Raw genomic sequence first — 14508 nt, 5'->3', positions numbered from 1 at the left:
AGCTCGGTGGGCAGAAACGGCAAAGTCCAAGTCCATACTTGTTCCATCGATATATGAACGAAATTTCGGCAGAGACTAGACTATACGACCACAGCCTTGGCAGCCGGCTCCTCTTTGAGTCGCGCGCAGGAGGGCTGCGAACGCAGGTGTATCGCCGTTGCTTCGAGCAGACGGTGGAATCTCCAGCCTGCCGTGTGTGTGGTCTCGCGGATGATACAATTGAACACCTTGTATTGTTTTGCACCGGTCTGCAACCAGTTGAACCAGCGGAGTGTGTACAGGTAACCCGAAAGCTCGCACTGGTAGGGGCACTCGGCTTTTGGTCTGCTTCTAGCTCAGTGGCAGACTACGCTTCACCTATAACCAACCAAGGGGTCCGTGAGCTGTTGGAAACCACAAAGCGAAGACTGGAAAACTGGTGGATGCTAGTTCACCTACGGGGATAACCGAACCCCCACTGGCTAGCTCCCAAACTCTACGGGACCGCCCGATTCAAAAGCTGCAGACAATGATTATCATCATCACCTAACGTCAGTTAATGCATATACCGGCACACCACCGTTCAATAGACGGTAAGTCAATTCTTTTTCAGGCGCGATACATGGAAAAGCCCTTTCCGCAACGCTACCCGATTTTCCAGCTTTCCAATCAAAGTATCTTTATTTGCTGTGCCAAGCATTCTAAAAATGGCTTCCGTTCGACTGTCTCCTCATCTCGACAACTTGTGTGTCGCTGCGCTATCAATACGCTACCAATCGAATGATAAATGAGTTTTCAGTCGAGATATACGAATATACTTTATCCGAAACGCTAATTTCTGATTTGGCTTTGAAATCCAACCGCTTTTACTTGCTGAATTAAGCACTGTTCAACTGAAAACGGGCAGCGATCCTGCTGTGCCTTTTGTTTCGAAAACGATTCTGTCAGCGCAGACATCTTGTTTGAGGACACGACGTCAAGGAGCGCGAAAAAGTCACTCGCGCTGCGGGAGTCACGGAGGTGCTCCTGTCCGTTTACGGAACGGAGCACCAAACTTGAGCGCTCCGGAGCACGGAATAAACGGGCCTATTCAAAGCATCCCAACACATTTTCTCGACATTCAAAGTATTCCTCACATTCATGACATAACATGTAAGACAAATAAGAAAATACACCAAACCCTACCCCTCGGTTTACAACAAGGTTTGCATATCCTAGGAATAAAATTATTCTATTCAATTAGTTAAATTTCTGGCTGTGATTTATCTTTTACAGATTCATATCAGTCAAATGAAGCTATGATTTCAAGAGCAGTATAAAAAGCGTCCTTTGAAAATATCCGAGAAAAGTGCAGAAGGTATTCCGTTTCATTTGATAACTGTTTTTGCAAAAAGAAAACAAAAAAAAAGGATTTTTAAAAGCAGCAGTTTTGCACCTGCATTCACCCACTTTATGAATAGGACCCACACTCGCGAATAGGCAATATGGGCAGAACATGTAGTTTCACGTGGGATGCCAGTCTCAGAGTGAAATGCACTGTTAAAAACTTCAAACGAAGACTGCCTTTTCGACATTTTAATATCCTCCATTTCAACTTTCTACTTCAACTATACTTTATTGGTTTTCCTAAAACATACCTAGCTAATATATTTTGAAATTTTTCTTGTTTATTTTTATCTATAGTATTTTTGGTGTCCCCCGCGATACTGGCATATTCAAATGCAGGTATCACGTTTGCTGTATAAAATAGTTCCCCCGTCACCTGCGGAAAGTTACGCCCTTTTCGACACAGGAAACCCAACGATTTTAAACGCTTTGCTGCGGCATAATCTACATGCCGATTTCAACACAACGAGGATATGAGGTAAATATCTAGATTCTGATATTCTGTAACTGTTGTAAAATGAGTGCAGTTGATATCGTTAAAATAACTGGTGGTAGACTTTTCTAGAGAAAACGTGCAGACGGTTTTATGTAGATTTAATTTCCTTCACCATTATATCGATATATGAATTTTAACTTGATTCCTTGTATGGTGAAGTTGGCATTATTATATATTACTTGTCCATATAACATGCAATGATCGGCGAACGTGCTCATGCATGAAGCAACTGACTCATCAAAATCATTCCTTTTAAATTAAAAGTATTACAGATCCAAAGACCGACCCCTCTAGGACTGCTAGGGTTAATTGTTGAATTTTTGAGTTGGGAGGACGATGCGTTAGCCAGCCTTCAGTGAACTGTTGGATGAGGAAACCATATAATTGAATAGGTCCTTGTGCAATGAAGTTATTTTATAGTGTGTAATTGTGCCGTTTTATTTTATTTCTTTTGTGCTTAAGCTATATGTACTCTATCTTTATGCTGTGTTTGTGGCGAGCACTTACAGCATGAATTTTACCAAGCCAAGCTGTGGTCGCACATAGAGCTAGCGGCAGCTGGTTAGGAAGCACTGCAGACATAGCTCCCGCTACCAAGCGTAAAAGCGTCGTACCAGACAGCAGAGCTTCAGACCACCCATTTTCTTTACAAAGGGACCGTATATATTATCCACTTCTTACAGACGCATGACAAGTGAGATGGCACGCATAGAAATACACCGGAAGTGTGGCTTTCTCCTTGACCGATAGCCTATGATTCGCGATGTAATCGCACATTGTAAAAACAGTCACATTATCACGTTTCGCGGCGCCACGAACCAGACATTGTCCGTCTATAGCTCTGCGGTTTTGGTTCTACACCGGGGGGACACTTTTCTTATCGTAGGAACATAAGCAAGTCATATAACCAAACCAGCGGCTACCTAAAGTGCAATGATGCTATTTTAAAAGCTCATTTTGCCCCATCGACACTGCTCGCATAAGATCGGAGCCCATACCATTCTCACTCCAATCTGGGTAAAATCCCCTAATTCTATTCCCAGTCCATTACTTCCGTTTCTGCACAATTCCATTCCCTTTCCATTCTGGGATCGCGAAAGCGCGGTATAATTCAGGAATCTTTCTTACTCCGAAGTGGCAACTCCACAACACTGGTAAAGTGGACGCTGGAAAAATCTTCAACAATTAAAATAAACAAAAACATACCGTGTTGAGATTTTTTGTACATAACATCAAAAAATATATTCAATCTTCTGGCGATTTTAATATGTCCTTGTTTATTTCAGTTTCATTGTTTTTGATAGAGTCAGAGTTAACGGCAGTTCTCGGGTTCTACTGGCTCTGCACGAATGTTAATCTACCTCGACCCTTCACACATCATGACAGAAGCACTTTGGAAGTGGGGGATGGAGAAGTTTACTTAACATTTCAGACTTGTACAAGCTCGTACTCTGAAGGAAAATGTAGAGAGAACATTCATATAGCAAACATTTTATGAGCCTTTTATATTGGAATTTGGGCAAACAATAAAAATAGGGACTGTTGTGGCTATTCTATGTTCTCCGAAAATAAATTGCCAAATACTCTGCCATTTCACGTCACCAATTTTTAATATTTTCCATAAAGCACTACTGCCTGGTGTTTGTAAAACGGTATGGAACTGGCAAAAAAATGTTGCTTTCTTTTCGAAATAACGAAATAAATTGGCTCCTAAACGATTTTTTGTTTGGGTTACGGTTTTAGTCTCTGTACTTGACTGCCGGGTGGCAGAGCGAGCGCGAAAAAAATTTACCGACAATTTATGAACATGGTGTTGATGTCACCGCCGAGTCATTTTAATGCGACAATGCCTATAGAAGTCCTTCCAACGAAAGTACAATGAGTCGGGGAGCAGATAAACTTGTTCAATGATGCTGCGTTATGCATAGTTTCATTCGCCTGAATCAGGATGTCGATCGCTCCATTTTAATGTACCGGAATTTTAACATTAGATATTGTTGCGCGTGCGCCAACTGTGATATTTTAAACCAAGTGTTTCCTGGAGTTCATTGGACTTATTAATCACTAAAGATATCGATAGAAGTGACCATAATGTCCCACATTGACATTTTTACAGTATACTTAAGGGCAGAATTTGTATATTCTTTTTCGAGCTTCCAAAACAGTAGTCTTCAAAGAAATCACCAACCACTCGCATAAAAGAAATACACCTCAGAGTTCAATTATATTATTAATTTATTATTTCTTAGAAGTGCTTTGCAAGACTATAGGCGAGAGGAGCATGGTGGGCGTAGGCGATAGGAGCACCGTGCACCACTGGGGAGGCGTGTACTGCGCGCACGGCAACTGGAGCAGCGTGAACGGCGTGCACCGCCACTGGAGCAGCCTTGACAACGACCGGGTGCGGACCCTCGACGGCGGTGGAGAAGAATGGAGCGTCGGCTGGGGCCGAGGTCTTGGTTCCTGGCTCGTTCGTCTCAACGGTGGGGTGGAAGCCGGTGGCGTCAGCAACGTATTTCACCACACGGCTGACTCCGAGAGCATCGACATAGCTGTAGGAGCCGACCTTGTTGTTGAACTCGTCTCCGGTCTCCTGACGGGTCATGCGGGTGCCGAACTCGTCGACGTTGTCGTAGCCGAAGCTGTATGGCTGGGGAAGGTGCTGCAATGAAAAAATATTATATGCTTGCATCAGCAGGGTTATGCAGAAAACAAAAAGCCTGTTTATCTATTCGAGACAATATATTTTTCTTGCATTTAACTTTATCTAAATGCGTAAATGTTTGGCTGAAGCAAGGGTTAGCAGTTCAAACACTTCGGCTGTTTTTCCCTCTTCATCTCCAGTGGAACAAAACAATAAAATGGAAGATGAATTGGAAGTAACTAAGGTCATAAAGATCTGGGATGGTTCAAGCATTTTTTGTTATGTAATCGTACGTGACAGTTTAAAGTGAAAATGCATACATTCTGAAAAATAATTATACGGTACTTCCGGTGTTACAATATAGAAGACGGTGTTGACACCTGATTACCTAGACATGATATCTAGTGTTCTGAAGTATTTCTTAAAATCTTAGGTCTTTCAAGATTTCTACAATTTCTCACTTTACTGACCTGCTCCACGACAACTCCGCAAGCCACGTAGGCGAAGAGGCAGCACACAAGGACCTGGAAGCAAATCGAACTTTGTTATTCCAGTTAAAGCGAAGACAAATCGGTTTCTGAAACTCTTAATATACAAGTCACCTACCTTGGTGAACATGATGATTACTTTTCCTCTTGCTTTAGAGTGGAAACGATGGTGCAGTACAGGACAGTAAAGCCTTATATACCCGGTACAAAAATAACTATAGACACGCCCTGTAAAGCCATCCAGTCAATACCGTAAGTGAATCGACGAAGAAAAAAGAAAGAGATTGCTGCGTTGATTAAATTATAGCGTGTTGAACTCGGAAGGACGGGAGAGAAAAGGTATGCGGTTAGAGAGGGGCTTGTTTTTAATTTTTTTTTTTTTGTAGCTGTTCATGCCAATGTACGATTTGAAATGCCGCTATGAAGTAGGATGCTTTTGAGCGTCAGAAAGAGACATGTTGATATCAAAAGAATGCTTGCATTTCCAATATCATGTTTGTCAATGTCTATATTGTTCAGCTAGGACAGGAAAGCCACGTTTAGGGTCGAAAAAAAATCCCTACATTCAATCTAAATAAAAATGTGCCATGCTTACATTCATGCTAACATTCAGCGCATCACAATTTTAGCTTCTGCGAAGATATTGATACATATAATATAGTACGGATTTTATTTAGATTTTGTTAATTTCTTAAAAGGTGCGAAGAATTCGATTACTAAGAAAGCGTAATATGCATTTTATTATGGTATTTGATTACCTTAATCAAGTTTTGAAGAATTAAAACAGAAGTCAATGGTGTACGATATCTGAAAATTTGAAATACTTAACCTCACTTTTATTTCATTAAGTAATACTTTAAACCTCTTACAAATGAAAACGACTTAACACTCATTCCTTTAGACAGTACTTAATATTTCTCGCACATAACAAACAAGGCATTAGCCTGATTTCTAACTACTGAGTTGTGACACATTTTAATGTACAGCGTTCAGATGTTTTAAGAATATTGCTTGAACCCCGGCCGGACGGTTGGTCGACGCCTTATCTTGGCTTCAAGCAGCAGGTCACCGAGGCTAGGTGTGTGCCTTCTGCCACACACGTGTACACTTGCTGAGCTGCTCCTTAACGCCGGAATAAGGCGCAGATCTGGCGACCTGTCGAAGTTCGCGTGGCATTGCTAAAATCTGAAGACTGCACATGTGTTCTACTTTATTGGAATTTCTAAAAATGATTTGGTATTATAATAAATTATCTCCTTACTCTTTTAAATGATCGGAATCACAACCGATCATAGAGGTTGCAACGATTGGTTAATAGCACGTTTATTGAAAAACCAAAAAAGTATGTGCTGAAAAACCTCCTTTGCCCACAAGGCCAGGAAGTTGCCCGAAAAACCTAAAGAAAAAAACATTTGTTTATGGATGTATTTTGGTCGTTTATAAGATAGATAGCACGATATGCACGGGCGATATATGCAATCTTGTGACATATATTTCGCGGGTGTATTTGTCTTTATATCTTCCAGTAATTTACGCAATCGATTCCAAAATTTAACGGTAAAAGGGCATGACTATTTACACTGCAGATTTTGTTTGTGTTCGCCGCATTTTCAAGGTACGAGAATTATTGAATTATAATATTGACCCAACAGATCATTACATTCTTCAAAACGATCTCGACACCATAAGCTACTGGTGCACGCATTGGCAGATGAATATTAAACACGGGAAATGCAAACAAATGTCCGTTACCACCAACTCGACCAAATCCTCTCGCGAATATTCAATACTGTCACAACAATTAGAAAGCGTCCCATTATACAAATGCTTGGGTGTCCATATTTTTGAAACATTAGCGTGGAATGAACATATCGACAACATAATCACCAGCTCAACGAGATGTATAGCTTTTTTGAGGCGGAACCTCTATCTGGCCTCTGCTGTGACAAAATTACTCGCCTATAAAACGATAATTGGACGCAAACTTGAATACGCAAGCGTTGTGTAAAATCCACAAAAAAATTATCTAATATCAAACCGATAATCCATTTAAAAAAAACACCCGGTTCATCCTAAACGAAAAATCTCTACAAAGTAGTGTCTCCATCATAAAATTAAGACTTGGTCTTGCTTTCTTAGCCACACGACACAAACTTAACCGCATTTGTTTCTTCCATCAAGTTTACCATAGTAATTGACAGTTCAGAAACATTTATTGTCAAAAAGCCCATTATATTTCTTCTCGAAACGCCAACACATGTAAACTCCTTCAATGGCGCTCCCATAATAACTAATTCATGTTTTCTCCCTTAATATTGCATATTAAAGAATGGAATAACTTGCCAGATCATTTTGTAACCAACTTAGATATTACACCGTTTCAAGAAATGTGAGGGATTTTTTTCAATGAGTAGGGAATGTCTCTTTGTGTATATATATCTTGTTTTCTTTTGTGGTTGGACGAAAGGTTGGTGTCCTTACGTTCTTTTTTATATTGTATTCCCATTTAATGCCACCCCCCCTCGTGTAATGCATCCTCAAAAGGCGCCCTTGAGGTAAATAAATGAAATGAAATGAAATATAAAAACAAAGACAATCGCAACATTCTAGAAGCATGTATAATATATCGATTTTATTATTTATTTATTTAGTTATTATATTCAACAAGCTGTCAACGAAGCACCAAGTAGATATAATTGATAATATTTTGGGACAATAAAAGCCTTTTGTATGATTTCCAATTTTCAAAACATCTTATATTATTTCGTGCTATTTGGCGGATAAAGTCCGCACCCTTTTACTTCTACTCTGAAGCTCGAAGTTTCATCTTGCGGGCGGAGCAACTAAACGAATCGCAGCGCACATGTTTGCGACACACCAAAACTATCGACGAGCTGCGTGAGCCACTTCCAGCTGCACGGCTTTGACGAGCCCAACATCTCGTGGATACGGGTGGCAGAAGGCGAAATTATTTCTATGCTAAATTAATTAGGCCTGAGTGGTGCGGCAGAGTGTAAAGTAAAAGAGACGGTGATGTTACGAAGTTTTCGAATATATCAATATTTCTGAAAGGCTTGACGACTCCGCGCACATCTGCGGAATGTTACTTTTACCGATCTTTTTAATGACCATGCATTCTGTTCAAATTTATATTAAAGAAAACATTTGTTAACTCGTTCGCCGTCGCAGGAAACTGTCGAACTTGCCAGATGCCGTACGAGACGGAGCCTGTCAATGCGCTATCTATCGGCACACCACCGTTCAATAGACAGCACGTCAATTCACTTTTAGGAAAGATGCATGAAAAACCCTGTTCCGCAACGCTAACTGATGTTTCGACTTTCAAGTTAAGTTTCTTTATTCGCTGGGCTAAGCATTCTAAAAAAGGCTGCGGTTAAAAAGCTTTCTAAATATGTAATTCTTTTTTTTTTATTTGGGTTGTTTGTGATTTTTCCAAAAACCTGTAAAACTTTTTGCTTTGTGGTTATCCACGTGTTTTAGCCCAACAATCGTTTCAGTTCTTTTTTTTTCGTGGAGAGGGTTTATGTTTTAATAGAATGGACTGTGTATAGAATAATAGGGGAAGAGATCCTTTTGTTCAAGTCGGAGGGTGGATGGATGCTGCCTTATCGCGTCGACCTGTAAACGTTGTCAATGTTCTTGCATTGTTTGACGAAGGCTGTGGCGCTTTAACTCTTTTAGACTTCATCCTTTTGTGTTGGTGGAGATGACCTTGAGTTTGGGACTATATAAGGAGGTGGTCAACATAAATGAAGTTAGCTGAGTTTGAGACGTCGTCCTGCCTATTTTCTGTCAATTCTACGCTCTGATGCTTCTTCTCTACCCCAGCCTCAGGTTATTTCAACATGGTTAATATTCACCAGCTCGCCTGCACCCTTACGATTTTTTCTAGAATTTGTATATTATTTATCGCGCTTCCAAAACAGTACTCTTCATAGAAATCACCCACAACTTCTTAGAGTTGTAGGTGATTGTGGGTGAGCAATACATCTTAGAGTTGAATTATGTTATTAATTTATTATTTCTTAGAAATGCTTTGCAAGACCGTAGGCAAGAGGAGCTTGGTGGGCGTAGCCGAAAGGAGCGGCAGCGTGCACCACTGGGGCGGCGTGCACTGCGCGCACGGCAACTGGAGCAGCGTGAACGGCGTGCACGGCCACTGGAGCAGCCTTCACAACGACCGGGTGGGGACCCTCGACGGCGGTGGAGAAGAATGGAGCGTCGGCTGGGGCCGAGGTCTTGGTTCCTGGCTCGTTGGTCTCCACGGTGGGGTGGAACCCGGTGGCGTCAGCCACGTACTTCACCACACGACTGACTCCGAGGGCATCGACATAGCTGTAGGAGCCGACCTTGTTGTTGAACTCATCTCCGGTCTCCTGACGGGTCATGCGTGTGCCGAACTCGTCGACGTTGTCGAAGCCGAAACTGTATGGCTGGGGAAGGTGCTGCAATAAAAAAAAATAACATGCACTTGCATCAGCAGAGTTATGCAGAAAATAAAAGCCTGTTTATCTATACGAGACAATACATTTTCCTTGCATTTGACTTTATCTAAATGCGTAAATGTTTGGCTGAAGCAAGGGTTTGCAGTTCGAACTCGTCGGCTGTTTTTCCCTTCCATAACAAAAAGACAAACATTTGTCTTCTTTATTATGTGACCGTGCTTGACAGTTTAAAGTGAATATGCATACATTCTGAGAAATATCAATACGGTGCTTCCGATGTTACCATTTATAAGACGGTGTTGACACCTGATTACCTAGCTATGTTTACTATGATCAAAACGAAGGTTCTCAAACGATCTACTGTCGTTCGAATGGACGTTCTATATAACCTCACATGATATCTTGTGTTCTGAGGTATTGCATAAAATCTTAGGTCTTTCAAGATCGCTACAATTTCTCACTTTACTGACCTGCTCCACAACAACTCCGCAAGCCACGTAGGCGAAGAGGCAGCACACAAGGACCTGGAAGCAAGCAGAACGTTGTTATTCCGGTCAAAACGAAGACAAATCGATTTTTCAAAATCTCAATATCCAAGTCAGCGACTAGCGTCAATAGGCTTGCCTACCTTGGTGAACATGATGATTACTTTTCCTCTTGCTTGAAAGTGGAAACGATGGTGCAGTACAGGACAGCAAAGCCTTATATACCCGGTACAAAAATAATTTAACATTAGACACGCCCTGTAAAGCTATCCAGTCAATAGAGTGTGTGAATCGACGAAGTAAAAAAAAAACAACAGATGGCTGCGTTGATTAAATTACAGTGTGGTGAACTCGGAAAGACGGGAGAGAAAAGGAATGCGGTTAGAAAGGGCTTTTTTTTTTTTTGTAGTTGTTCTCTTTAATGTATGATTTGAAATGCCGTTATGGAGTAGGATGCTTTTGCGCGTCAAGAGAAATGCTAAAATCAAGCTAATGATTGCATTTTCAATATCATGTTCGTCGAAGTCTATATTGTTCAGCTAGGTCAGAAAAGCCACGTTTAGGGTCGGAGAAATTCCCTACATTCAATACAATCAAAATGTTTCAAGCTTACATTCATGCTAACATTCAGCACATCACAATTTTATCTTCTGCGAAGATATTGGCATAAAAAATATAGTCCACCTTTTATGTAGTTTTTCGTTCATTTCTTAAAGGTGCGAAGAATATGATTACTAAGAAAGCGTAACATGCATTGCATTATGGTATTTGATTACCTTATTCAAGTTTTAAAGAATTAAAAATGAAGTCGATGGTGTACAATATCTGGTTAATAATTTCAAAAACTTAACCCCATTTTTATTTAATTCAGTAATACCTTATACCTCTTACAAACGAAAACAACTACTTAACACTTACTCATTTAGACAGTACTTAATATTTTTCGCAGATATCAAACAAGGCATTTGCCTGATTTCTAACTAGTGAGTTGTGGCACATTGTAATGTACAGCCTTCATATTTTTTAACCGTATCGCTTGAACCTCGGCCGGCCGGTTGGTCAGCGCCTTATAGTGGCGTGAAGCGGCAAGTCACCGAGACTAGGTGTGTGCCTTCTGCCACACGCGTGTACTCTCGCAGAGCTGCTCTTTAACGCCGGAATAAGGCGCAGGTCTCGCAGCCGGTCCAAGTTCGCGCGACATTAATAAAATCTGAAAACTGTACATGTGTTCTACTTTATTGGCATTCTTATACCCCTGTCAGACGGGCGAGTTTAGTGTCACTACAAGCGACTGCACTGCAGCCAGTCGAAACACACTCCAAGTGTGTTAATGGTACACGGGAAAACTTAGTGTCACTCCAAAATGATGGCAATGACGATGGGTAAGTAATGGGCACGCAAAATATTGCAGTGCATACGGATTTTTTATAAATAGCTTCGTCGTCTCATTAGAAACACGTAACCACACATTGTTGCGCTAAGTCACGAGCTTTAATCCAAATCTAAATCTGATTTGATAATTACGATCTGCCATTACAAGCCAGTGATACACGTCCGCACGCCGGTACGATGTTCATCCAGATCGAAACAAGCAGAAGTAGGGATTGAATACAGGATTACTGGGTTCTGCAGCGCGAGCATTTGCTCCGGGTGCTCCGAGCTAGTGTGCGCAAGCCTTTTTTTTTTTTTTTTTCTTTTGGCTAGTGTGCGCGAGCCCACTCGGCCACTCGCCACAACGAAACATCATGAAGTGTGTGGAGGACGAGCTGGAGGGCGATATCCGCGATGTTGGACAGTGGAAGCGCGTGGTCGGGGCACTTTTCTCCGTGAGAGCTCAACGCCTTTCAGATGAAAGGCTGCTGGACCTGGATGCCGACGCACAGGCAAGAATTTCAAGTGACATCGATCAGCAGCTGCAGGCCAATGCCTTCACCATAGCCGCTCTCATGACCGACAACCTACCCGTGATCAGTCGAGAACTGTGCAGTTTCTAGAGGAACGAACGGTGGTTCGAAAAAACCTTGCCCCATTTGGGCGAGTTCCATTTCAAGCAAGCCGTTTGTGTCTCTCCTGCCACCTTCAGATTCCGGCATGGTGGAGTCTTGCAGGTGCCTCCTGGTCGTCGCTGGCTGTCGCGCAGGGGCCAAGGCTGGAAACTAGTTTAGCCGCTTGTTTTTCTACAATGCACTACTTTCCTGCCAACAGAAAACAAGTGCGCATCTAATGTTACTCCTATCAAAATAATACTAATTTTACGCAGCGTTAATTTCTTCTATTATTTTTATTCCTTGAACACTGCTATCAAGATTACACACTCGGTCTACCGAAACGAGCGTAGTGTGCTCCCCGAACTCACTTCATTGGAAGTGTGCTCTTCGGGCAGGGCTGGGGATTTGAGCTCAGGATCACTGGGTTTTCCAGTGCGAGCTTTCTCTCCACGTAGTCCGATCTGGTGGACGCTAGCCCAATCGGCCACCGATACCCCTTAATAAAGACACGTTAAAAGAATTATACCTTTACAATTCTTTGTAATGCCGAATTGGAGCTTAGCTCTTGAGGAGGAGGGAGGAAGGGTACGAAGGGGAGGGCAAATACTTTACTAGGGGGAATACATTCCACTCCTCTCAAATACAATAGCCTTGGCGCGGACAGGTTTTCTGGGCTTAACGAGAGCCTCTATCGTCGGGGAGGTCTCGGCTACCGATTATATTGATGTTCTACATACAAAATTTATTGTTGTGGACTTTTGAATAATGAAGGGACATTTGGTGGAATCGGAGTCGACACCGCCGCGGCCGCCGAGAACATCCACGAGCACTTGCGGGTGGACTGACGCGGACCTCCACTTCGTCAGGGCTGAATTCGGCGCTGTAGGCGTTCTGTCTAATGCAAATGAGCAGAGTGGAATGTATTCCCCCTAGTAATGTATTTGGGGAGGGTATGGCAGCTGCTCCCCTTCCGTACCCCCCATCCTCCTCTCCTGCTCCCATCCCACTTAGCGTAAAAATTTCGCTAAATTTCCCGCTAAATTAAGCCGAAAAATTTTCCCGCTGAATTGACGTGTGACGTCACATGACACGTCACCTGAAATTTGAAATGTGACGTCACGTGACGTCACACGGGTAAAATTTTCCCTCTAAATTTAGCAATAAATGTTTCCACCAAACTTAGCATAAATGTTTACCGCAAAATTTAGCGGGAAAATTTTACCCTCGTGACGCCACACGTGACGTTACGCGTGACGTGTTTTTGGGAAACAGCCCTTAATGCAACGTGCGGTTATGCCCACGCCGCTCAACTCAGAAACGGGTTCCTATGAGCTGTGCTCTAAAACAACGTTACATTAATGAACGATTTTACGCCAGTTGTATGATTCTCATCGATCACTGCAAGCCAAGATAAAGAACGAAGCATATCCAACTTTGGCGTTCCGCTTCGTTCCATGGAAGTCTACGAGGAGGCCCTGAAACTGCCGAATTAGTTCATAATTATCCTGTTGTCTCAAATAGTTACATGCTGAAACAAAAGTAGGCTCCATCATTCTCTGCTAACCAAGATAGCCGTTGAATGATTGACTTTGTCGTTGTCTTTTTATCAATTCACGCTGCGCTAATCTTGGTTCAGATCAGCCTCAACTTCAAGTTCACCCCACTATTTTTTTTTTTTTTTGCAATGCCACACTTCTATAGATGTCCTCTCTTCCACGAATTTCTTTTTATATATAAAATAAAACTTACGACACCCTTTTGGTTTCTGTGCTGTCATGTTTTAACGTTGAAACACCCCTATGATGCCGCGCACTCGATCGAGCGAAGTGAGTTCGTCAAACTCACTCGAAGCCCAGTGTGTTCCTCAGGAAGGAGCCGTGTGGCACACTACAAAAATGCCACTAAGGGCGAAGTGCACTCGCTTCTAGTGACACTAAACTAGCCCGTCTGACAGGGGTATAAAAATTATTGAGATTATATTAAATTATCTCCCTATTATTTTAAATGATCGGAATCACAACCGATCATGGAAGTTACAACGATTGATTAATAGCACGTTTATTAAAAAAAATGTGTGTTGAAAATCCTCCTTTGCCCACAAGGCCAGGAAGTTGTCCGAAAAACCTAAAGAAAACAAAACAAAAAAAAAATTTTTTTATGGAAGTACTGTGGTCGTTTATAAGATAGATAACACGATATGCACTGGCGATATTTGTAATCTTGTTAGAAATATTTTGCGGGTGTATTTTTCTTTATGTCTTCCAGTAATTTACGTAATCGATTCCAAAATTCAACGGTAAAGGGACACGATTATTTACACTGCAAATTTTGTTTGTGTTCGCCATATTTGCAGGGCACGATAAATATTGGAAGATATACAGACAAGGACAATCGCGACATTCTAGATTCAAGTATAATATATTAATTTTATTATTTATTTATTCAGTTATTAAAGTCAACAAGCTCTCAACGAAGCACCAAGTAGATATAATAAAATACATAATATTTCGGAAAAATGAAAGCCTTTTTATATCTTTTTTCAGTTTTTAAAACATCTTATAATATTTCGCATATTT

General features: G+C 41.6%; 2 protein-coding genes across 2 annotated transcripts; both read right to left on the bottom strand.

Annotated features, from left to right (window-relative positions):
* Nucleotides 1-4106: 4106 nt before the first annotated feature.
* LOC121838148 (cuticle protein 16.8-like) lies at nucleotides 4107-9004 on the bottom strand. The gene is made up of 3 exons (XM_042294224.1): nucleotides 8964-9004; nucleotides 4976-5045; nucleotides 4107-4523 (listed from the first exon to the last, which is right to left on the bottom strand). Exons 1-3 carry the CDS (start codon nucleotides 9002-9004, stop codon nucleotides 4107-4109), a joined length of 528 nt encoding a protein of 175 aa, XP_042150158.1.
* A 35-nt stretch (nucleotides 9005-9039) lies between these two features.
* Nucleotides 9040-10099, bottom strand: LOC120844711 (cuticle protein 16.8-like). Its single transcript, XM_040216631.2, has 3 exons — nucleotides 10088-10099; nucleotides 9930-9983; nucleotides 9040-9459 (listed from the first exon to the last, which is right to left on the bottom strand). The coding sequence occupies exons 1-3, from the start codon at nucleotides 10097-10099 to the stop codon at nucleotides 9040-9042; spliced, it is 486 nt and encodes a 161-aa protein (XP_040072565.2).
* Nucleotides 10100-14508: the final 4409 nt, after the last annotated feature.

This window comes from Ixodes scapularis, unplaced genomic scaffold (assembly GCF_016920785.2).
Source record: "Ixodes scapularis isolate PalLabHiFi unplaced genomic scaffold, ASM1692078v2 PGA_scaffold5__190_contigs__length_132052651, whole genome shotgun sequence".
NCBI classification, from domain to species: Eukaryota; Metazoa; Arthropoda; class Arachnida; order Ixodida; family Ixodidae; genus Ixodes; species Ixodes scapularis.
The sequence above is the reverse complement of the archived record's forward strand: the minus strand, read 5'-3'. Positions and strand labels throughout refer to the sequence as shown.